We start from the raw sequence: 26,221 nt of genomic DNA, 5'->3' as shown, positions 1-26,221 counted from the left end.
CTTACATAACTTTTTATAGATTTAAAAGTATTCCTGTATATTTTTCTCCCTTCCTTTTCATAAATTTATTTGAAACTAAATGACTATTTGAAATATATAAAAGGTTTACCACACTGGAAAAGAGTTTCCATGAAAAAAGTTTAAATGGAAAGAAAATTAAATCATCTTCTAATGAATATCTACAAAGAATATTTAAAAATAACTAAGCTATACATTGTTTTAAAAATATTTTTGCTATAGTTCAATTTTTTCATTCGAGGACAAAATTCAATGAGCAGTGTTGAAATGATACCATATTATTGATTCTTTCTCCTTCTTCTCTTACAAGGACAATTCCAGCTCTAGATTCCTTTTCTAAGGGAGATCACAGGGAAACAACATTTGAAAATTTCATAAATGTCAAGATTAGATTATCCTAATTCAAACCTATGGAAAAAACCCTGGGCATTTTTATAAACGCTAAACTGGGGAGAATTAAGGAGGATGCTTCTTGACACATATTAATTACAACACAATATGTATTATTGCATGTCTTCATTCATTTATTCAACAGAACTTAATAAAGTCTTGTTATGTGCCAGGCACTATATTAGGCAGTGGGGATATAACAGAACAAAACCATACAAAAATGTGGAACCTCAGAGAGGCTGTATTCTACCTTACACAGAGGCTTAATGATCATAAGAATAGAATTTGCAAAATCATAGAATTATTATGATTTAATTCTAGAAATAAATCTTAGAAAGCACACAATCCAACCTTACTCAATTCATAAATGAGAACAATAAGGCTTGCAATAATTTGCAGAGACTGACTTGTCCTTTCTCCTGAAAGAATATTCTATTCTCATTTTGTTTTCAAAATATAGTACAGTTATGCAGTTTTCCACTATACATAAAATATAAGGTAAGTAGACATTAATATATTAAAGTATAATGTTTAAAATTTATTGTAACAGTTTCATCATCACTCTATATATTTTTGTAAAAAGTTTCAACCAACCAAAATAAATTCCTAATATATTATTACTTACAAAAATAATTTTAATAATATTAATATGCAGATAAAAGTAAACATTATGGGCTTACACAAAATAAGCATTGTGTGTAATAGAAGAAATGATCACAGACATACCAAGTCCCTAAGAAAATCCCACTTTTTAGCTCCCATATCATAAAGTCCAACTCCACCATCCAAGAAACAGCACACTACATGACCAGGGGGAAGAGAAAATGCTTGATTCTGTGTCAAAGTTGGGGGTGGAACTGCTTCACTTGTTGAGGATGTATAGTGATTTTTGGTTAGAGATTGGATTGAAACTAAAAAAGAAGAAAAAAACACAAACATTTATACCAACAGCTTCCCACTGGAATAAAACAACAGGGTTTAATTTATAAAGATTCTTCACTTTCTAAAAAATCCAGAATCTGTATCAGTAAACTTTTTTTTTTAATTTTTTTGAGACAGACTCTCACTCTATTGCCCGGGCTAGAGTGCCGAGGCATCAGCCTAGCTCACAGCAACCTGAAACTCCTGGGCTCAAGTGATCCTCTTGCCTCAGTCTCCCAGTAGCAGGGACTACAGGTGCCTGCCAGGACCCCCGGCTAATTTTTAGTAGACAGGGCTCTCGCTCTTGCTCAGGCTGGTCTCGAACTCCTGACTTCAAGCGATCCTCCCACCTGGGTCTCCCATAGTGCTAGGATTACAGGCATAAGTCACTACACCCAGCCTGTATCAGTAAACTTTAAGGCAATGATCACATTTTCTGCCACATGAGCACTTTTTCAGCATTGCCAAAAGATGTGGAAATACACGCACAAAGTTGGATATTATTTTGAAGAGGTGTATAGAAGTACAGATGGAGCAAATGGATGAAAATTAGTGTGTGAGGAATTACAATCTGTTGTGAATATTTGGTTTATTATCTCCCCATAAATTAAAACACAGCACGATTATTTCTGAATTACAAGCTTCCTTCAAAATACTGACATAATAGCTTATTTCCTCGTTTCATACACACAAACCTATGCATGTAAATTTTTTTTCTTTTAAAAGAAATAACTCTCTGCCACTAACTTCCAGGCCAATGAAAATAATTATTTTTGAGATTATTTATAATTCACTTTAATTTAGCATTCCACTTAAGAATCACAACACTGTTGGACATACATTTGCATCTTAATTTTCCTTTTCTCTTCCTCAGGTTTTCTTTCTTTCTTTTTTACTGTTCACAGACTTCCATTTCTCCTCCTTTCAATTACGTAAATATCCCTTTGTTTAGTTAATTTTTGTATATTCTTTATCTCATATTTTGTCTTTTTCAAGAAATTTTTCGTTAGAATGTGAATATTTTCTTGCAAACATACTCTAAAATAATGATGCCACTATAAATTATTAGACCAATCTATTATTAATTACATTCTGGAATATACAAAAATATTTCCCTGATTTTTTGATTAAAATACAATAAAGTCTTCCTTATTGCATTCATTACGGATAATACTCCTTTCTCAGAATCTGAGAATGACAGAAGTCCAAATTAGAATGAACTACTAATAACAAAAGAGGCACTTAGTAGCAATCAACTTGGTTCAATGACATTTTGTTGATAGTTTCATTAAAAATTAATATTATCCATGACTGGTTTTTCTAATATTTTAATCAGCTGACATCATGAGTGGTTTTGATAACCTTTATATACCAATTTATTTATAATTCACGTTTTTTAGAATTTGGTGAATATGTCTACCTTTTAAAGTTTTCATTTTCACTATTGTTCTTTTTCCATATTTTCTGTTACACTAAAAAAATTGGAGAAAAAAACCTAGAAGTTTAACCTGAAAGGAATTACTCAAAAATGGCAAGATTGGTCTGTGCTTCTTTATATTTTCTGAGTTTTAGCCAATGGACATGGACTATTTGTATAACAAGAAAAAAATATGAAAGAAAAGAATCTGTGATATCTCAGTCATTCCACGATAGGGAAATTTATAGGCACTGAAAAAATAAAGAAGTTAATAACAATCAAAAAATGCGTGATACCTAAACAATATGCCAGCCTCCAGCATATTACTTCTCCAGTCCTAATATTTCTAGACGCTCCAGTTTGTAGGCTCTAGAAATATTAGGACTTTACAGAAAAGCTTAAATTTGTGGAAAGGCTGGAGGTTCAAATATAGAGATTTCCCAATACTTCCCATTGCTCACTAAATTAGATACCAAAATAACATTACTTTGGATAGCCATTGCTAATTACTTAATATATTATAAAGATCAAGAGCAGTGAGTAAGGAGGTATCAATTGCTCTAGATTTTTCAATCACTAAATTCCTTATCTCACATTTTTTATGATACACAAAATGGGAACACTACCAGCCACACAGAATAATCATGGTAGACTTAACAGGAAGTCAATTTCTTTTCCCTTCTATTTAAGAAACATTCTAATTCCAAACCTCCCCCAAATTTCCAGATTTTTTCTTTTAAGGCTTAAGTGTGCTTTATTATTTTTCCTAATTACAGAAGCAATGAATGATAGTCAGAAAAAATACACAAAAATAAACAAAAAAGATACAGATGATCTGTTAACACTTAACTACTAATTCAGTGACAACTCATGTTCAAACATGGAATATATTATATGTTCTAGATCCTATAATTTGAATATTTAGATTATTTTAACTTTGTTATAAACTGCGCAGATTGTAAATGAGCCATGTTTAAAACAAATTCTAGATCAGATAAATTTTATTTAATTCTATCACTCTTGATATTTCTAACTTATTTTCACCAATACCATTGTTCCATCTTCCCCATATAGATTATTTGCGATTATCTGAATATTCTCATTTAATAGTATCTTACAAATATAATTTGGCTCTAAATGTTTTCAATTTAGTAATATACATTATTGCATGGCTTTGATGGTTCCTTCAGCACATATATTGTTAAAGGCTATTTTTCAAAAATTGTTTTGCAGTAGAATGTAGTATTTGATATGTTTATATCACTACATCAGTCATTTTATTTGACGGACAATTTAACAAAAAATTAAAGCTTTGATGATATTTTTTACTTACATTTTTTCTTTGGAGGAGAATTAAGTACATGTAAGCAGTGAAATCCTGTTTTCTTTAATTTAAGATTATCAACAGGTGTTGTTTTTGAAACATTCCAAATGCGCAAAACACCCACTTGAGAATCTAGGCAGATCAGGAAACAAAGCATACACAAAATAATTTGTTTGAAACTAAAATGCCTAGACACAAAAGTAATGGCAAGAATTTCAACATGTAGGATTTTTAGCACTAATTATTGACATCCTTCAATGAATAATACCATATAGTAATATAATCAAAGAAACAGCTGAAAAGCTATTTAACCTTTAAATTTTTGGCATGTTTTATTATTTTGTTTTTCTGTTCCGAACCTTTTTATAGGGCTAGAAACTCCCTATTTTAGCAGCTTTCCCCAATAAAGACCATTGTAAGAATCTGACCACACAAAAAGCACCCCATCGACACACACTTGTTCTAGGAAATGGCCAGCCACAGAAAACTCTCCACCTCTAACGTTGAATATGCCTTCCTCTTTTGAAATGTTTGTAAACTGCTCCATTGTCCACTTTCAGCTAAATAAGGATTGTCAAATATACATGAAGACCAATTAGAAAGTCCTCTTTCTTCCAAAAATCCCACCTTAATAATTGCTTTGGGGAATAGTCTGGCAGTTACTCAAATGATTAAACATAGCATTAACATATGAGTCAATGTGTCTAGTCCTAGGTAGATACTCAACAGAATTACAAGCATAAGTCCACACAAAAACTTGTACATAGCAGCATTATTCATAACAGCAAAAAAGTGGAAACAATATAAATGTCTATCAATTCATGAATGGATGGATATACAAAACGTGGCATAGTCATATAATGAAATATTATTTAGCCATAAAAAGAAATGAAATATGATATATTCTACAACATGAATGAACCCTGAAAACTTTATGTTAAATGAAAGAAGCCAGACACAAAAGACCACATATTGAATGATTCCATTTATATAAAATGTCCAGAATAGGCAGATCCACAGAGATAGAAAATAGATGAGCAGTTATGTATGCACATGTGTGTGCCAGGGACCGTGGGAGGGAGTAATGGAAGATGACTGCTAATGGGTATGGGTACAGGGTTTGTTGGGGGAATGATGAAATGTTTTGGAATTAGATAATGGTGATGATTGTACAACTTTGTGAATATACCAGAAAACACTGAACTGTATACTTTAAAAATGGTGAATTTTATGATATGTAATATATATCTCAATAATTAAAGCTATTTAAAATTTTCCATGCCTGTTATTAATTATATCCTGTTAAATTAAAGGCAATTAAGATATATAAATTAATAATCCACTTTCATGTACAGTTGTCCTTCTTTATCCATGGGGGATTTGTTCCAGGACCATAGATTTTAGTCCACGGATACCAAAAGTATACGGATACCAATAGTCCACGGATATCCAAAAGACTTGGATATTCAAGTCACTTATATAAAATGGTGCAATATTTGCATATAACCTACACAGATTCCCTTCTATACATTAAAGCATTTCTATATTACTTATAATACCTAATACAATGCCTACACATCACTTCATTCAAGTGACTTCAACTTGGTCCACTGCAAAGTCAAGTTTTGCTTTCTGAAACTCTGTGGAATATTTTTTCTGAATGTTTATGATCTGCAGTTGGTTGAATTCACAGATGCAGAAGCACAGATACAAAAGGCCAACTGTATAATGTTAAGTACTAAAGAATTTCTTTTAAAATATTGACAGGATAAATAATATTTGTCTATTATTTTACACTAAGCAAATATTAGAAGCATTTATACTGTAGCTGAAAATACTGTTTCTTCAGAAGACTTTCTTTTTGAACCTAAGGAAATGGTAAAAGTAGAGAGTCATTTAATTTCTAACTACTATTCCTAAATTCTCCCATATTCCCATCCCCCAACACTACTCAGCTCTGCTAATTTTCTCATGATTAGGAAACATGAAGGAGCATCCTTTCAACTCATGGTAGCAAATTCCATTTTCATTTTCAAGCTAGGTTGCAATATTTGCATCTAACTAGGTAGATCTGTCATGGGTTGCCAAAATTATCAGTCAGTGTTACGGTTTCAATGTGTCCCTCAAAGTTCATGTGTTGGAAACTTAATGCCTAATGCAACAGTATTAGGAGGTGGGGTCTAATAAAAGGTGACTAGGCCATGAAGACTCTACTCTTGTGAATGGATTAAACTCCTTATCTCTCAGGAGTCAGTTACTTATCATGAGGGTGGCTTTGTTATTAATATAAAAGCCGGTTAGATCCCCTCTTGCTTTTTCTCTCTTACCCTCTCTTGCCTTCAACAGCACGAAGGCTCTCACCAGATACTAGTGCCATGCTCTTAGACATCCCAGCCTCAAGAACTGTGAGCCAAATAAACTTCCATTGTTTATAAATTACCCAGCCTGTGGTATTCTGTTATAGCAACACAAAACAGACTAAGACAGAATAACAAAGGTCCCATCCAGGTTAATTGTTTTCCTGGTCAGTACCTTCACTGCCATCCTGCCATGCCTGAAATTGAACTGTCTTTGTCTTTAGCACACAAACACACACAGACATACTCACATGCGTGCACATATATATTTCAAAGTATTTGCAGAAAACCTGGAACAATGGGCCTTAATTTCATTTCTATTTGTATTTATGTTAATGATATACAGTATAAATAAAACTACACTAGGCATTTACTATAATAAATAAGTTTTACACAAAATTAACCAATAAAAGATTATAATTTCCATAATTCAATGAAAGAATACATACATATTTAAAACTTTGGGGAAAGGGGGTGAGCTCACCTCCAGTTATAAACATTCCAGGAGCACTGGGAACCCAGGCTAAGCACTGTACAGAAGCTGCTGCACTGGGAAGATTAAATGTTGTTATGCAGTAAAGTGATTCAGAATCTACTAAGCGAATTCCATAATGCAAATTAGCCACAAGAAGGTAATCAGTAGAGAGTGGGTCCCATTCTAGGGCCGTAACTGGATCCTCTTCATCTGTCCCTTCAAGAGATTCAGGTCTCAAAACATGTTTCTGATTTTTATTACCTATTAAAATACAAATAAAATATTTCCAAAAAATTCACAAAAAAGATCCATAACTTAGATGACATTAATTTTCTCCTTGCATGCTACCTATCTACGACAGTACTGAGAATACAAATCTGGCATTTTTATGCAGAAGGCGTAACTGACATATGAATGTAGGTGAATTAGTTGTCCTAATGATGAAAGTCACACTCAATCCTCTGCCTTGGCAATCTCTAGTGGCTTGAATGTTTTTCCTATTTTTTACTGAAAAGCTGTAAGAAAATGACACAGATAAATAATACATTCTATGGTGTCAACAATTACAAATTTCACTGAGTCACAGCAGCTATGTGAATAGGGGAAATGCTTATGGAAATGAAGAACATCATGTAGTGATTAAAAAGCATAGATACTGGCCCTGGCTGACTGCCTAGGTCCAATCCTAGTTCCACCACTTACTAGCTTAGTGGTTTTGGACAAGGTAATTAATTTCTGTGTGCCTCAGTTTTTTTTTTTTTTAATTTTATTTTTATAATGGAGAACATAACAATACTTACTTCAAAGGGATTTCAAAAATATTAAATGAGTTAGTTGATTAAAGTGTTAGGTAGACCCTCCTGGGGACACAGGTGGGTGCCCCAAGCAATTGCCACACTTGGGGGAAGAGGAAACACTCTACCATTCTACCAATCAGAACTTACCCTGCCAACTGCAAAAGAATGCAGAGGATTCCCTAGCCAGTGAGCCAAGCAGCACAGGTAGAATAGGTCTCGAAGGTGACCTAGAACAACCTAAGGCTAATTATCATGTCATTAGTTTAAATCTACATTCACCCCGACAAATGGGCTTTCAGAGAGGCTCATGGGAAATCCACAAGTGTAGTAAGACTGAGGTTATGTAACTCCCAACTGTCCATCCAAATGGTTCAATGGTGATGTTTGAACCACGAGGAGGGCCCAGCCTAGGCACTGTAAAACAAGACCCCAGAACATAATCAAAGCCCTTTTGTTATGACAGAGGGGTTCCTTCTCCTCTATGGAGAATGTATCTTGCTCTCTGTGAACCTATATCTTGCTCTTGCTCTGTAAACCTATCTTGTCCTTTCTCAACAAACTTCATTTCACTCTTGCCTTGCTTTTGGTGTGTCTAGTCATTCTCTGGCCAAGAGCACACCAAGAACTGAGAATAGATTATGACCTGACAAAAATGCTTAGAACAGTGTGGTATATTATAAACAGCATATCAATATTTACTGTTATTCTTTCCTCATTCACTTTACCATGAATCATAATCATAATTACAGCTGACTACCAGTAAAAATAGGGAGGCCAGAAAAATAGGGAGATAAAGCATGTGTAATTAAATAAAGCAAAGCATCATTAAACAATCCTCTTGTTCTTTGTAAATTATATATATACAACTGCAAATATAGAAAAAAATTAATACTGCTGATGTACCACAAGGATACTCCAATGAACCAGTCTTTTCATTCTCAAAAACGAAGCAGTAAACAACAAAATTTAGGGACCACAATCTTAACAGGAAGTACCAATTAGTCCTAAGTATTAAAAACTTTCAAGAAATGTTTATGTTTTTAATAACACAATTGAAAGATACTACAGATTTTGCTGAAATCCCATAATTACACAACTTTTTGCCATATCAGATTATAAAAGGAGAAGAAAGTTGTTTTCCTTGGATATATAAGATATTTGTAAAGTGAATTGAAAATCTTGTCATTTCTGGTTTTGGAATAAGCTCATTAGGATATGCTAATATTTAAAATGTTGATTTTAAATAGATATTTTATTTAGAATTTTTGCATATATAATCATAGAAGATAGATATGAGATTTCTTTTATTTAGCTTTATTAAATTTTCTAAATAACCATCAAGAAAAGTTTGTTTACTTTTTTCCCCAATATAAGCATCTGCCAAATTGCTACTTGATATAATAAACAATGATACATATTGATATAGCTAATCATTACAAGGTTGAGAGAGTTATAAAAATGACTTATTAACAAAATCTTTACTTGCTGTTTCCTAAGTAATATTTAGGTATTTCCATGTGCCAGTAAGTAAGCATGGGTTATTAAAAATATTACAACATGTAAAAAAAAAAACTCAAAACAACAGATACTTTGTGGGCTATGTTTTTCTTGGGTGCTCCTTAAAATCTTGGCTTAATAAGCCTCAACTGAGTGTGACTCTCTTGTTTTCAGTCACTTATTATTTAAGTTAACAATGTCATTGTATAGCTGTCAAAATTTTGATTTTGAGGTTATGAAATCATAAAATGATACACAATTCACAATGTCCATAGGATAAAAGCAAAGCAAAATGAAACAACAATTTTCCTAGGTTTTGGAAGGACAACTTTTCCTAGAATTTGAAATCACCCTTTACACAAATCAATAATGGGGTGCAAGGCAAGAACTATGGTAAGGACCTGGCTAAAAATAAGGCCCAGGCCTAGCTAAAAATAATGATAATTAGCTTGTCCCCCTGTTTGCCTCTCTATAATTGCCACTCTGGAGCCACATAGCTGGTGGTCATAAAGATTCTTAGCTTTCTCCATAAAGAACATCACTTTTTTGAAACCCAAGAGTAGTTTCTGAGGTATCTTCCAGGTCCCACATTCCAGTAGAATAGCTGACCCACCCTTGCGACCCCCACCCAAGAACCTGGTCAGCAAAGAAGACAATTTCTACAACCTTATGGTTCTGCCCTGAACACAACCAATTAGCAGACTCAATTGCTTATGCCAAACTGTCTTTAAAAACCCTGTCTCACAAATTCTTGGGGAGGCAGGTTTGAGAAATTTCTCCCATCTCCCCACTTGGCGCTATATGGAATAAACTCTTTCTCTGCCATAAACCCTGCGGTCTCAGAGTATTGGCTGCCTCTTGGGCAGTGGGCAAATGAATGTGGTTGGGCGGCAACAAATTGAGACCAGAAATAAATGTCTCCTGTGTGCTTTTAAAAGGGGTGATACTGTGAAATACATATTTGGTTTTCATCTCCATTTCCTGGTATCACAATCCCTAAAATCCTTGGACTCTCCAAAGTGTAAAGTGTCTTATTGTAGGCTAATGAGTTGACTGGTGGCAGCAGCCCCTGGGTAGTTTCAGGATGGGGACTGGTCACTGGAAGGACCAAGGCAGAATGAGAGTGTTGGGACCTTTGGCCCCACCCTTCAACCTCCAGGGAGGGGAAAGTGGCTGAAGGTCAAGCTAATCGCCAATGGGCAATGATTTAATCAAGTAAGGCAACTTCAGTAAAAAAATACACTGTTTGGGGAACTTCTAAATGGCTGCACACTTGGAGACTCCTGGAGGGTGGTGTGCCTGGAGAGGGCATGGAAGCCTCCACACCCTTTCCCACAAGCCTTGTCCTATGCATCTTTTCATCTATATCCTTCATAATATCCTGTATAATAAACTAGTAAATGTAAGTAAGTGTTTTCCTGAATTCTGTGAGCCATCTAGCAAACTAATCGAACCTAAGGAGGAGGCTGCGTGAACGGACCCCAATTTATAGCCAGTTGTTCAGAAGCACAGGCAAAATCAGCATTAGGGGCTTGCAATCAGCATTAGAAGAGGGGGGCGGTCTTGCTGGACTGAGCTCTCAGGCTGTGTGAACAGACACTATCCAGGTAGGTAGTATCAGAATTGAATTGGAGGATATCCAGCTGGTGTCTGTTGCACAAGTGATTGCTTGCTTGTGTGGGGGAAAAACGCCCACACATCTGGTGTCAGAGGGTGTTGTTAGAGTATAGTAGGAAGAAACTGAGTTTGTTTTTTCCACTATGTAATAATGTTACACAGGGACAATGTCATCAGCAACATTCTTAAAATAAAACAATGCAAATTTTATTAATGTATAATTAATGCATTATTAGTGTACATTAATGCACAATCATGGGATAATTCAAGTCCCAATTCAAATACCAAAATCAATTCAATTAAACATTTCTATAATGAAGATTTTTTTTTAAAAGTTCTCTGATGAACTTGGTCTAAGAATACAATTTGAAATAGCTAAAGCAGTTTTCCAACTTTTTGCCCTGGAATCCTCTCTCCATATGAGAATATTTACATGAAAATCCAACATGTAATACAAAAAACAGAATTTGAATTGTGAATAAAATTGTGCAATTCAGGCTGAAAGGGAAAAGAAGAGACTTATAGCCCAGCTAGATCACCTATGAAGTCTCCCCAAAACACACACATAAATATATGAGCATACAAAGCACAGTTTAAAAATCGCTGATTTAAAAATGAGGGATGAACTGCATTACTGTGGACAGTTCTCCATGAATATTTATTTTTTCTTCCATGAGAGAAAGACTAGACAACAAAGAGCTTGAGGTCATAGGTTCCTGCAAAAACCTGGAGGACAAAAATCCTATGTTATAACATAGAAATAAACCATCTGTGGTACCAATACATCATTAAGAAGGTAAAGTTAACAACTCCTCATGCAAAGAATCCTAACAATGTCAGTATTAATGTTAACAGTCTCAGAATTTCAAACTCACAATCCAGAATGCAGTGTCAGAATTAAAAGGTAGTGTTTCCTTCGTGATCCATTAGCTCAGGTATATGCAAAAGGAAAACACCTAGAAGGATTGTACCTTTCACAATAGTTTGTGTATATTAATTGCTAAATAAATCTTCCAAAATAAATAAGGTTAAGGGTTGCTATGGGTTGAATTGTGTCCCCCCCACCCACCAAAAAGGTGTTAAAGTTCTAGCCTCCAGTACCTGTGAATGTGATCTTATTTCGAATTAGGGTCTTTGCAGATGATCACGTTAAGATGCAGTGCCTTCAGGAAGAACATGGCCCTGCCAACACCTTATTTATACTTCTGGCCTCAAGAATTGTGAGACAATAAATTTCTGTTTTTCAAAGCCATCTAGTTTGTGATACCTTTTTATAACAGCCCTAGTAAACTAACACATGGATCTAGAAAAGTAGCACTTGTTGACTTGACTATAGGTGCACCAATAACTGTTTAACAACTGGAAAATTGAGTTATTAGAAAAAATGACCTCTTCTGGAAGGCACATAGCTCATAGTATTCAAATATTATACTTCCTATCCCGATGAAAACCTAAGATAGAGAAAAGTAAAGTAGGCCTTTTATCTTCTCTATATTTTCTATGTCAAAATAAGCATAAAATGTCTCAACGTCTTATATTTTTGATACAAAATGCACTGTCTCAATGTCCTATCCTATGGCTTAAAACCTTCAGAGATGCCTAATAACAACAAAGCAAGAAAGAGGACAGTCCTAGACAGTGGAAAAGGAAATGGCCACAATGATAGATCAAAAAATATCTAGAATGCAATTTAGACTGAAGTAAAAACAATTCATAATCATCTTCAGATTTCAGGCAGCTCACAGATTCCTTGAAAACAAAGTGTCACAGTCCTGATGAAATCTCTAGGTGCAGAGCAGCCAGAGGAGAAGGGAAGGAATATCCCTAATGGGATCTGGGAACCTAACCCAGAGAGGAAGAACCACACAGCATACAGCCATCTTTATTGTCCTTCAATCATATGTCTAAAACTAAGAAGACTGCCAGAGATGAAGAGTGCAGAGAGGAAAGTGGTATTCACCACATCAAAAAGAGAACACTATGAATTATGTCACTTAACTATGAGCCTTAATGACCAACTATAAAACAGAATCTGCTCCCAGTGCAGAGGATGTAACGGAGGAAGTAACAGTGCAGGTGGCTGTGACAAATTCAAACAAAGCAACACTCATTGATCCCTCCTCATACTAATCTTCAACAAAGAGCTGAAACTGTCCCCATGTTAAATTAGTAAAACCAGAAGGAACAACCAAGGATGTGTACAAAGAGCCAAGAGGGAAGGTGGTAAAGAAATACATGTATATTTTTATCTTTCTTTACAATGTAAATAATAGCTCCTATTTAAAATATATTTAAGATACAGTTGCCCCAATCTATCAATGTTTTACACAATCCTTTTTAAATTTTAGAAAGATTTCTAGAAGATTTGTTTGAATTTTCACAATTTCTTCTGCTCAATTTCTTTTTTCTTCTACAAATATCACATAAACTGAATAGAATATGTTTTGTGAAAGTAGTTACCCTGTTCCTAAAAAAGAATTTTCATCTAGCCACTAAGCAAATATATCAACAGAGATGCCAGATGGCTAAAAGTATGTTTCACAAATATTAACAACACTTACTTATGAGGGGAGAGCAATTCAAGTAATTTTTGATTTTTTAATTGTGCTTTTTGCTATTGCTTCAACTTTAAAAATGAAGATAAACTAATTTCTCAGACTCATTCAGTCAAATTAATTGATAGGGGTTCAAAGGGTTATCATTCCTTTTTATGCCAGGTTCAAAGCCATTGCTAAGGAGCAGTGGCATCAAAATGGCATTTTCACAAGCAAATGGGAAAATATTAATATTTTGGAGTAGTATTAACGAGTCATCATATCTTCTAGCTGTATGTATATCCTTGTTCATTCAGGTTATTTTCTTAGTAAATGGGCAGAAATAAAGAGTTTGACTTCAAAAATACAAATATTGGACCAATGACTAATTTGAATTAATTCCAAATAAAATCTGCACAGCTGTGTTGAATATATTACAACGTCCACAAATGAAATTTACTTCAAATGAATATTTGAAATCAGCACAATGCTGGATAACATTTTAACAACTATTTATATTAAAATTAAAATTGTGTTACTTTTGTCTTTATGTTGAGTAAATAAAAATTACATATGAGAAGAAAAATATAATTTAAGAAACTTGACTAATTAAATTCTTACCTGGCTGAAAAATTGATAGACTTCCATCAATATGACCAAACACAACTTTCCCCTTTTTTTGGGTATGCCATCTGAATAGACAGACATCAGACAAGAAGCTATGAGCTTCTTTGTGTACAGTCACTCCACTATCTGGTCCTGAGATGGTCCAAATGAACAGTGGTCCCCTGTGCGAAACGAATGCCACCGCATCACCTGCATTCCAGCACCAGCTAAGGGAGGCAGGTATCCCTGGAATACATTAAACGCAAATATGTAATTGAGAGATATGGCATAAGATTGTACCATTAAATATTGTTTGCATCGTACATTTCTAAAACAAATTAAAATACAAGAATATGTTCGTTATTTTAAAAACACATTATTAGTTGGGAATCGGATTTATAAAGAAATCCTGAAGACTACAGAGAACATATGTAGGGAACTTCCATGATGAAAGGAAAAATACCTAGGTTAGGTTCAAGTAGTAATGATGTGATCATATGTTTTATATATTGAAAGAAATTCATAGAGGTCTTTATTTTAGTACACTATATATTAAAGCAATAAATACGCGTGTATTTGTATAAAGGACCTTCTCTAGCCATTCCAGGTACACAAAGTAATATAGAATACATTTTCTGCTTTAAAGGATTCTAAATGTAAATTGGAGAGATAGGGATTATATGCATGAAAAGATACATGCTACTGTAAGGATTTCCTAAGAGTGGACTTACTGTTACAATCCATATCTTATCAGGAGTTTATATTCAAATTGTAGCTTTGCCTCAAATGAACTAAAAATGTCACTTTATTTCTCTAAACCTCTGTTTCCTCATCTATAAAATGGAGATAAAAATAAAAATAGTTGACCACTTATTTCACATGAAAGTAAAGGAAATATTGTATGTAAAAGTACTTTTTAAACTATCAGATGGAATAAAAAAGTTAATTGTTAATGTTCCCACTATTGTTGTGATCAAAAAAATCATATATAAAATAAATGTTATGGGAAATTTATAATTCAAGAGAGATTATAAATCTCCCAACACAGATACATTAATTGACTGCATCACAATCATCAAACTGAATATAACATATCAGATTATGTAGAGTCAGGGCCCAGGAATTTATTTTTAACAAGCTTCTGCAAATGATTTTGATATGCAGAAAGGTTTAGGAATCACTGGACTACTATCTTAGAAAGAAACTGGATTTGAATTATACCTAGAAGGAGGGGTAGAGGCTAAATATATGAAATGAGCAATATTTCCCAGGAAGAGGAAATGAATATGCACAAGCACTCAAGAGTTGAAACTCAATGGTTGACAGTAATTCAGTTTGTGACAATGGTTTCTCCAAGAGGCAGAAACTGAAAGCCTAATGCCCAGTTCAGATCCTGACAAATAAGGGGAACTCCATAAATATTTGCTGAATGGATGTATACGTGAACAAGCCTAATAAAAAAAATTGACATGGTTTTAGGATATGTTAACAGAAGTAGAATTTCCCCAAAAAGGGATACAGTAGTTTGTATGATCAAACCACCACAGCACAACTGAAGCACAACAGAATGCTGGCTCTCTGAATGCATCTTTAGAGAAAGGCAGCAAGGAAAGTGAAAGGAGCAGAAACAATGCCATATAATAATGATATAAAACACTTCTACAATGGCTTTTTATGTACGAGCACTTTCAAGAGCTCTTCAAATATTAACACATTTAATTCTCACAACAATATTCTGAGGTAGGTTAAGTAGCATTATCCACTGCTTTACAAAGTGCGACATTTTTCAAGTTGCTGACAACTTAAAACACTTTCCACTTGAACAAACTAATGCTCATTTTCCTTTCAATGAGTTGTTTATCAGAAAAAAGAATAATAAAGTGCAAAATACAGAGGCAAGATCAAGTTCAACTATTGTATATGAAAGTTAAAAAAGGGCAATTAATAAAAATTTCTACTTTGCTTCAGCTGGATCCTAACAAGAAAATGGACTTTAAAACATTTCAAAAGGGATTATTTAAAATGAAAATGAGAAAAATATTCAAACTTTCTTTGTAATAAAATATCAAAGCTCTCTAAATTAAGAAGATATTTGGAAATACCATGAGGAATTTATTGAAAAATGTTTGACAGTTTTCACAAAAGGAAAAAGATATAAAATTTACCAAAATTATCACACTTATTTAACTACTATATGATTTTTAATAACAAAGTTATTTAATTATATATACAGTGGCAAAAAAAACTATGGTGCAAACAGCTGGTGCATAAAAAAAGTCTTCCACCATGAATGGATGTGATGTATACAGTGTTTGATGATAAATCCATGGATAAACTAAGTGCTAACTCAATAATACAAATGTGTACTTTTGCATAACATTTAGAAAATATGTTTATTATGTAGTTACAGCCTGATATTGACTTTGCATTACAACTTTATGAGAACAATAATATGCAACTTTTTTAGTTTAAGGCACATAAAAATGTGGAAAGAGGATTTGTTGTGTTAACATTAATCTCACACAAAGCTAGATTTAAAGTATTGGGAAAATGCATTATGGATCAATATAAACAATAGTGGAATAACCTATAGAAGTTGTGGCTGGTGGAGAAATAGGTGTGATAATAAAACATCGAGAGATATGTAAAATCTTGACTGAGGCTACCAATCACTGTTTATATATCACAAAGCTTTGTACCAAAAGTAATTTGGCTTCTTCTCACTGATATACAGAAAACCTTAAGGAAAACTGTTAATTACGTTAATGGAAGCTCACTGAGTAGTTGATTTTTAAAAATATTTTACTCAGAGATTGCAGCAAACTTTACTCACCAATACATTGGTTATTATAAGTGAAAATTAAAAATAGGGCATATGAACTTGTGAATGAGATTCACAATTTCTTAGTTGCAAATTAACCTCATTTGACAAATATTTTTAAGGTGATAGCTGAGTAACAAAATGATGTATTTTAGAGGTATTTCCAGCATTCTTAATGACCTAAATTTTAAAAGACAAGGAAAAACAAATATACTAAATATATTGATTGTATCTGAAGGTTCCAAAAGGCATTATTAATATTATGGAAATAAAATTTAAAGATAATTGCTTATGAATTCTCAGTATTATTGCTACATACTTAGAAGAATAAAGAAATTTGAACAAAATAAAGTTAGTGAAATTTTCATATCTCAGTTTTCAATCTCAAAATTATAATAATTATCTTTTAGAGAAGAAGCTGAATGTGGAAAACACATTCAACATCAGCTTTCAAAATGATAATCAAGAATTGAGCTACATGTGGTGCTCAAAAAGAGAATAAATTATTGTGACATTTAACACAGAAAAATGAAAACTGTATCATCATGATGGGAAAAGATTAAATATGAGTTCCCAACGCTAAGTAGAAAGACTATAATGAATTACTAAAATTCATAAAGTCCTATTTGTGTGAATTAGGGAGTTTCTACCTTGACCAAATTAAAAATTAAGCCACTAAACTAGACTCAAAAATGCATCAAATATATGCATAATATTGTCCTTGTATGTTAAAGATTAGAATAATAAACAGGCAAGGCCTGTTACTTAATCTCATTAAGAAAATCTTTTCTGATTATTACTTTTGTATTTATTTTGGAAATTTTTATATTATATTTAAACATTAGTGAAATTATTTAGTATGGACTATGTTTTTGTTGATCATATGTTCTAAGTATAATTGTTTCATGGAATTTTGTTTCAATTTTGTACACAGGCACACACATGAGTCACCAGGTAAAGTGTATTTCTTACACAGGTTATTGTTAGGAAGCCTGAAAACTCTACTTTAAAATCTGAACTAACAGTATTAATAGTGTTTGTTGAAATAAAAATGTTTTAATTAATAAAACAAGTCCGAGTTATAAATATACCTTTTTGACTGTCGAGTTTAGCAATGACTTTTTGTTCTGCAACATTCCAAATGATCACTAAGTTATCGGTGCTGCCACTTGCAAACAGATCAGGGTTATGTGGACACCAAGAGATTGCTGTGATTGTTTTTTTATGTTCAGACATAATTGAATGAAGTTTGAATTCATTATAACGGTGATCCAACTAAAACAAAATATATAAATAAAACATTTTAGTGCTACTTTTTAGATAATACACTATCCATTAATAATCACATTAAACAAAACAAAAGCTACATACATGACAATTAGTTCACCTAATAAAGATATGAACACATTTCAAGTTTTGGTTTATGTTCAAATGTATTTAATTAGCTGAAATAAACCATATTAAAAAAAATGAAAGAACTGAGATAAAACACATCAATTTTAAATATAAGTAAAAATGAATGTTTTACCTTTCAATATGTATAACAGATCAGAGTTTTATTATATTTTCCATAGTTATATCTATTTATGAGAGAGAAAAGTCCTTGGTTTTGGAACTTTTTTCCCTGCAATTTTTCCTTATACTTGAATACAAAAATTTAGGTTAAGAAAACCAACTGCTCATTATTATATAATTAAGATGCCCAAAGCTTCCAGAGCAAAGGTATCATTGATCCTTTTTATATTCTTGTTCTTCAGATGGGGCATTATGTTGTGTGTTTATATTAAAGTGGACAAAACGAGCAGCCTAATTTTTCCTATTTCATTTGTAAACGTGCCTGCATTAGTTAGTGAATTAATCTCTCCATCATTTTTAACATGTTTTGGATTATACTGTATATGTCCTTTTGTTGGAGTTGTTTTTTTGGTTTTTTGTCCTTTAACATATAATGAGCCTTTCACAGTGTTATTATAAGTTTTAAAAATCATTACTATATTAAATTTTTATTATATCAACCTTTCTTTAATCATATACTTGCAGTAAAATCCTATCTGATAACATGGCCTTCAATGCCCTACAAGATCAAATCTTTGATATCTTGCCAAACTAATTTGAAATCAGTCTGAACTTCTTGTTTCTGTAATACTGCAAAATCATTTCCATTTTATGGCCTTATGCTTGCTGCTCCCTTGGCCTCAAATGCTCTCCCCACTGATATGCTCATGGTTATTTGTTCTCTTGTTGAGGTCTGAGTTTAAAAGCACCTCTCCAGAGAGATGTTTTCTGATCATGCTATCTAAATTCATAACTCTCTCCAGAACCCATTCCCCATGACTATGTTATTACCTGTTTTTACAGCTTTTCTAGAGCAGACTTCTTCCTGAAACATTTACTTATTTGTTTACTTATTTATTTAATGACCTCTCCCTGCTCCCTGCCCTTACTAAGAATGTAAGTCCCACAAGACGAATTTGCTTGGTTTGTTCATAGTTGCATTCTTAATACCAAGTAATGCTTGGGTAATTGAGATTTAGTTAATAGTATTGAAATAACAAACCCTTATGCTACTGTTAAACATTTAAGTAACTTTTAATTTTTGCTATCACAAATAATGCTGCAGTGAACATCTTTGTGTGTAAAATTTTGATCAATGACATGATTATTTCCTAAGGCTTTCTCTTCTATAATTTCTCTACGTTCAACTATTCTTGGACAACTTTGGAAGAAAACATTATTAAAGATAACCACTACCAATGGAGTTTTCATCTAATTAGTACTGCAGAAATAATAATTTTAAATTGATTTATTTAAGTATATAATTGTATTTTCTGTACATTTAGGAATAAATAGCATTTTAAGTTTAAATTATTCAGCAATTTAAATTACCTATTGTAGATATTGTGAGTGTATCTGATCAAAAAACCAGCTATATAAGTTAGAAATTCAGTAGAAGAATCTATAATGTAATAAATGTATGAAGAAACTATGTTGCCCATCAGTGACCTTCATTGACATCACTATATAAATTATGCATATAGTGTAAGCACATTTTAGAATACTGAACTATTTGTAGGGATTAATTTATTAATGCATTACTATTATATTTACAATTCAGTATTATTGGACTGTACTATTACATTGAGATGGACCTTAAATTACTCCACTTTTAGAGTACTTTAATCCAATGTATTAGTGCAATACAACTCAACAGTTAACGAAAAATTCTGATGCCATTTAGGAATATTATTTAATAGTTCAGAAAAAACTGTGTCATACATCAGTGTCATTATCCAGAGTGTGATAGATTAACAGACTTTGACTCTACATTGGCACTAGGTGTTATTTAATAAATATTTCCTCTAAAAATGATTATAACATTTTATATTTATGTAGCATAATTTTCAAAGCATTTTAATTTAGATAATCACATTTAAAACATTTATTAGTATATGTTTAATTAACATGTCATCACTTAATAATGTAATTTTTTATTGGCATATTTTGGAACTGGTTTTATAGGGGACACTGTAATGACCTGTCACCTGAGTTTATTTGCATTAATTTCTAAATCAGGGTAATTTTTTGTTTTAGTCCTTAATGACATGCAAACTTTCTTGTAGGTTTTTTATATTAATAATTTGAGCTTAATCTTCCTAAATATGTCATAAAATGTCATCACAAAATTGAAGACACACAGACTTGGAAAAAAGTAAGCTCTGTTTTTATCCACTGAGTTTCTTTACCATCCTTACTTCTGAGAAGAATAGGGTGCCTTGTCTAAGTTCCTCTTCTTTAGGAGGAAATATATGACAAGAAGATAGGGAGTTAAGACTAGGAGAAAAGTTTGGAGGAGGAATTTGGAAGTGAGAAACTGCATGCAGAGTGTAAAGGAGGTAGATGGGAGAAAAAAGGAGGCACTTAGAAGGCTTGGTGCTATCTTATGTATGGGGCAAAAATGAAGGAATGTGAGTTATAATGAAATTACATTTTGACTGGTAGATATTTCCACAGTCTTGAGAAATGGACTACATAAAATTTACTCTATATTGTGGAAAATGAATATTTTGATGGGTTAATGCTATTATTTCTTAAATTTCCAATATACCATAACACTATTAGTAATGAACTCATACATAGTAATGAAAAGGATTTTTACTCTAGAATAAAACAATAATTTTTTTACCCTTAATTGAAATCAGTTGGAGTTTTAAGATTTAAAAAAAAACCCATTCATTCCACATATTTAATGAATATCTGCTAAGTGCCAGAAAGTGTGCAAAAATTTGAGAATTCAAAGATGAGGAAGACCCACTTCTAGACAATGGAAGCATGTAGAGAGGCAGCCCATTTTACAGGCCCTTCACCATTAAGAAAGGGGGAAAAGCAGAATATGGAAAAGAGTTTATGCACTTGAGCTGAGATTTGAAAGAAGAGAAAGTGTTCTCTAAACAGACAATGTAGGCAAACTGAAAAATTAATATACGATAAGAAAGAGTCTGAGATGTTTTAGAAAATGAAATGGTTTGGTATATCTGGGATACAGAGTGAGAGAGAGGTAGGAAGATCACAAAAGACCTTGAATGTCATACTATGAAGTTTGGATGTTAATATTAGGAAATAAGTAGCAAAGGATGATTTTAAAATCTAGATTTGCATTATAGATGACTGATTACACTGTAACATAAATTAGAAGCAGGCAAACTAGAAGTAGAGAAATTGCTAAGAGATTATTACAATAGTTCAGATGAGAAGGATATATAGAAGATACTAAAAGATATAAAATACTAGAATCAGTCTTGGTTACCAAGTATATGGGATGTAAGTAAAAGAGGGAGTCAAAAGTAACTCTCAGATTTCTGGTGTAGATGAACAGTGAGCTGGTGACACTGAGATATTGACTCTGGGTTTAAGGAGAAAGACTGTACTTGGATTTAAGATGCTTATGCGACTTTTATATGGAGAAATTCAGGAGGCCATTAGCTCTAAAACTGGGAACTGATAATAGACGTAGGAATGGAGCTAAGACATAAAAAAAAGTAGTTATATAGTTTTTCTCCCAGGAATATCTCAAGATACATCTGCACTAGTTTTAATATAATGATCTCTGATGGACTACCAACATTCTTAACTGACAAGAGAATTTTCTCATATTAAATTTAGTAATAATTTAATATTATGATATAAACATTTTCTAAAGGTTTAACTTATAAACCGAATATAGTATAAATAGCAAAGAAGAGAAAATATTATATGTAATAATCATTATAATAAATTATCATATGTAAATTATATAAAATATAATTATTTATAATTATATATCAATGAAATTATAGCATTATGCTTTTCATGCAACAGAATTAAAAATAAGCATTAGTTAAATACTAATTTTGCCTGATAAAATTAACAATTGAAAAGAATTATTATAAGTTTACCTGATAAATATAGATAGCCAGGGTTGCACAATATGCAAACCTGTCTCCACTGGCAGCACATACGTCTTTGTTCCACGGCTGACATCCAGCAGCCAGCAATCCCACTTGCCTTACTTGGTACATGTTTGCCTTGAAAAACGAATATGAAGAAATGTCAGTCATTTTCATTACTTGATAAACTTCTCCTTCATTGTTTTACATCTGTCTTCCCCAACCCTTACCTTTACGCCTTGCAAAAAATTTACTAGTACTATTAATTTCAACTTATATTTTCAGAGTACAGGAGTTGAAATCCCCAAATGTCTATAGACATCAAGGCATGTAATTTAAATTCGGAAAGCAAGAGATCATAAAATGAAGAATGACAACTGCTACTTGGCCTGTAAGGAATGACTGGGACTATAATGAAATAGAAAGTGCATACATATGTGCACATAAGTGTTGACTGATTAGTTCCAATTTAGTATTGAGTACCTGTGGTGTTTGTTTTTCCATTCTTGCGATACTTCACTTAGAAGAATGGTCTCCAGTTCCATCCAGATCGTTACAAAAGTATTAGTTCACCATTATTTTTTAATGGATGGAAATCAAGCAGGTGGGAGGGGGAAAGAGGGAATGGGTAAATTCACACCTAACGGGTACAATGCACACTATCTGGGTGATGGGCACACTTACAACTCTGACTCAATCTATACAAAAGCAAATCATGTAACTGAAATGTTTTTACTCCTATGATATTCTGAAATTTTAAAAAAGTGCATATTCTATCTAAAGGGTTTTAGTACCACTGGACAAGGCCATTCCACGTAGCAAGATTTACAGAACTTCCTAGGGAAACTGAGCAGTACCAGTGATAAATTTACCAAAAAAAGTAAATAAATTATTTGAAGGCAAATTGGTATGATAAAGAAACAGTACTATAGGCCGGGCGCGGTGGCTCACGCCTGTAATCCTAGCACTCTGGGAGGCCGAGGTGGGCGGATCGTTTGAACTCAGGAGTTCGAGACCAGCCTGAGCAAGAGCGAGACCCCATCTCTACTAAAAATAGAAAGAAATTATATGGACAGCTAAAAATATATATAGAAAAAATTAGCCGGGCATGGTGGTGCATGCCTGTAGTCCCAACTACTCGGGAGGCTGAGACAGGAGGATCCCTTGAGCTCAGGAGTTTGAGGTTGCTGTGAGCTGATGCCACGGCACTCACTCTAGCCTGGGCAACAAAGTGAGACTATGTCTCAAAAAAAAAAAAAAAAAGAAAGAAAGAAACAGTACTATCAATCTTTAAGTGCTTTTAAATATTTAGAATCTTACATAAAAATAGTCTTTCTTCTTCCTCTAATGAAATTGATATTTCCTCAAACATTAGCATTCAGGATAAATGAAAAAGATACACACTTTTTTTTTACAATTAGTAATGTTATGTTACAATATTCTTATTCACTAAAAATATACATTATTTCAGCCTCCAGTGAATGCCATAGGCATTTGTAGATTATGCTGGGGAATCTATGATTACTATTTATAACATTTGTGTCTACATAAAAATTGATTTCTGTTTAACCAAACATTGAGTTTATATTTGGAAAAGAAAAAATTAGAGAACAAAATCTTTAAACACAGTTAAATGGAGTAATTTTAAAATTTTCATTTTCTGCTAACTTTTTTCACATTTTTAATAACTAATAAATTGATTTTAGAGAAATTTTAGGTTCACAGCAAAACTGAACAGAAAGTACAGACAGTTCCCATATATCTCTTATAGTCATCTTTCCCCATCCCATAACACAAGCTTCCCCGCTATCAATATCTAGCACCAGATGGTACATTTGTTAAAACTGATGAACCTGTATTGACACATTGTTATCTTCCAAAGTCCATAGTTTACATTAAAGTTCATTCCAGGTGTTCTACATACTATAGGTCTTGGGTATTTTGATCCACTCTGAGAATCTCTATCTTTTCATTGGTATATTTAGATCACTGACATTTAAGGTGATTATTATATAGTTGGATTAATAACTATCATATTTGTTACTATTTTCTATTGTCCTTGTTCTTTTATTCCTATTTTTATCCTCCATATATTTTCTGCCTTTTGTGGTTTTAACTATGTAGTTTACATGATTCCACATTCTCTTTTTTTTTTTAAGGTGAAAAGATAATATATCTAGAATTGGCAAATTGGCCAGTTGGACTCGGTTTAGATGATCCCAATTTTGTTGGCAACGTCCAAAGCATCGTAATCGGGAGCCAGTCGAACATATGCCTTCTTCTCTCCATCAGGCCTGATCAGGGTGTTGACCTTGGCCACATCAATGTCATAGAGCTTCTTCACAGCCTGTTTGATCTGGTGCTTATTGGCTTTGACATCCACAATGAACACAAGTGTGTTGCTGTCTTCTATCTTCTTCATGGCAGACTCAGTGGTCAAGGGGAACTTGATGATGGCATAGTGATCAAGCTTGTTTCTCCTGGGGGCGCTCTTCCGAGGATATTTGGGCTGCCTCCGGAGCCTCAGTGTCTTTGGCCGCCGGAAGGAGGGTGATGTACGGATCTTCTTTTTTTTGTGGCTGTGGACGCCTTTTAGCACTGCCTTCTTGGCCTTCAAAGCCTTTGCTTTGGCTTCGGCTTTGGGAGGGGCAGGAGCTTCCTTCTTCGCTTTCGGCGCCATCTTATGAAAAGCCCACATTCTCTTATTTCTTAGCATATCAATTATACTTCTTTGTTTACTTTTTTGAGTGGTTTCCCTAGAGTTTGCAACATATAATTACAACTAAATTCTAGTCCACATTCAAATAACAGTATACTGTACTGCTTCAGGGATAGTACAAATACCTTACAACAAAAAGAAATTTTCTAATTCCTCCCTCTCATCCCTTACATCATTGCTGTCATTCATTTCACTTATATATAAGTATACATGATCATATATTTTACATAAGCATATATAATTGAATATATTGTTATTATTATTTTTAACAAGCTATCTGTTAATTGAGAACAAGAAAAATAAAAGTTTTCATTTCATCTTCATTTATTCACTCTCTGATGCTCTTCCTTTCTTAATGTAAATAAGAATTTCTAATCTATATCATTTTCCTTCCTTCTGCAGAACTTTTTAACATTTCTTGTCATATATGTCCACTGACAACAAATTTCCTCAATTTTTGTTTGTCTGAAACAGTCTTTATTTCTCTTCTACTCTTGAAGCACAATTTGCAGGGTGTAGCATTCTAGGTTGCTGTTTTTTTTTCTCTCAGTACTTTAAATATTTTCACTCTACTCTCCTTGCTTGCATGGTCTCTGAGAAGTCAGATGTAATTTTTATCCTTGTTCCTTTATAGGTAAGGGTTCCCCCCCTCTTAACTTATTTTAATATTTTTCTTTAGTTTTGATTTTCTGAAGTTTGAATTTGATAATTTTTTTGTCACTTATCCTGCTTGATGTTCTCTGGCATTCCTAGATCTGTGGTTTGGTGTCTAATATTAATTTGGGTAAATTTTCTGTCATTATTACTTCAAATATTGGATTCTATTCCTGTTTTTCTTCTCATTCTAGTATTCCAATTATAGATATATTATACCTTTTATAGTTGTCCCACTGTTTGTGGATATTCTGTTCTTTTTTTTTTTTTTGAGTCTTTTTTCTCTTTTCAGTTTTAGAAGTTTCTACAGTCAGATCCTCAAGTTCAGAGATTCTTTCCTCAGCCATGTTCAGTCCACTAAGCAGCCTATCAAAGACTTTCCTCATTTCTGTTACACTGTTTTTAGTTTCTAGTACTCCCTTTTGATTCTTTCTTAGAATGCCCATCTCTCTGCTTATATTATTCATCTGGTCTTACATGTTGTCTACGTTTTTCATTAAAGCGCTTGCATATCAATTGTATTTTTTTCATACCTGATAATACTGACATTTCTGCCATATCTGACTCTGATGCACGTTTCAAACTGTGTTTTTTGCCTTTTAATATGCCTCGTAATTTTATGTGAAAGGTGGACAAGATGAACTACCTAAA

At 33.0% G+C, this 26,221-nt stretch overlaps 1 protein-coding gene and 1 pseudogene across 2 annotated transcripts in view; both read right to left on the bottom strand.

The window, feature by feature from the left end:
- The window catches only part of WDR17 (WD repeat domain 17), a 63,613-nt gene extending 41,284 nt beyond the window's left edge, over positions 1–22,329 (bottom strand). For both annotated transcript variants that reach the window (XM_069493298.1, XM_069493299.1), the window contains exons 1-6: positions 22,207–22,329; positions 17,866–18,049; positions 13,969–14,199; positions 6,912–7,163; positions 4,080–4,202; positions 1,135–1,319 (exon numbers count right to left, since the gene is read on the bottom strand). In XM_069493298.1, coding sequence (XP_069349399.1) covers positions 1,135–1,319; positions 4,080–4,202; positions 6,912–7,163; positions 13,969–14,199; positions 17,866–18,049; positions 22,207–22,329 — 1,098 coding nt within the window. The remainder of the gene's footprint in view (positions 1–1,134; positions 1,320–4,079; positions 4,203–6,911; positions 7,164–13,968; positions 14,200–17,865; positions 18,050–22,206) is intronic.
- A 2,026-nt stretch (positions 22,330–24,355) lies between these two features.
- On the bottom strand, positions 24,356–24,877 carry LOC138398899 (large ribosomal subunit protein uL23 pseudogene; annotated as a pseudogene).
- Between the last annotated feature and the right edge of the window lie 1,344 nt (positions 24,878–26,221).

Source organism: Eulemur rufifrons, chromosome 18, assembly GCF_041146395.1.
Source record: "Eulemur rufifrons isolate Redbay chromosome 18, OSU_ERuf_1, whole genome shotgun sequence".
NCBI lineage: Eukaryota > Metazoa > Chordata > Mammalia > Primates > Lemuridae > Eulemur > Eulemur rufifrons.
This window is presented reverse-complemented; position numbering and strand designations above follow the sequence as displayed.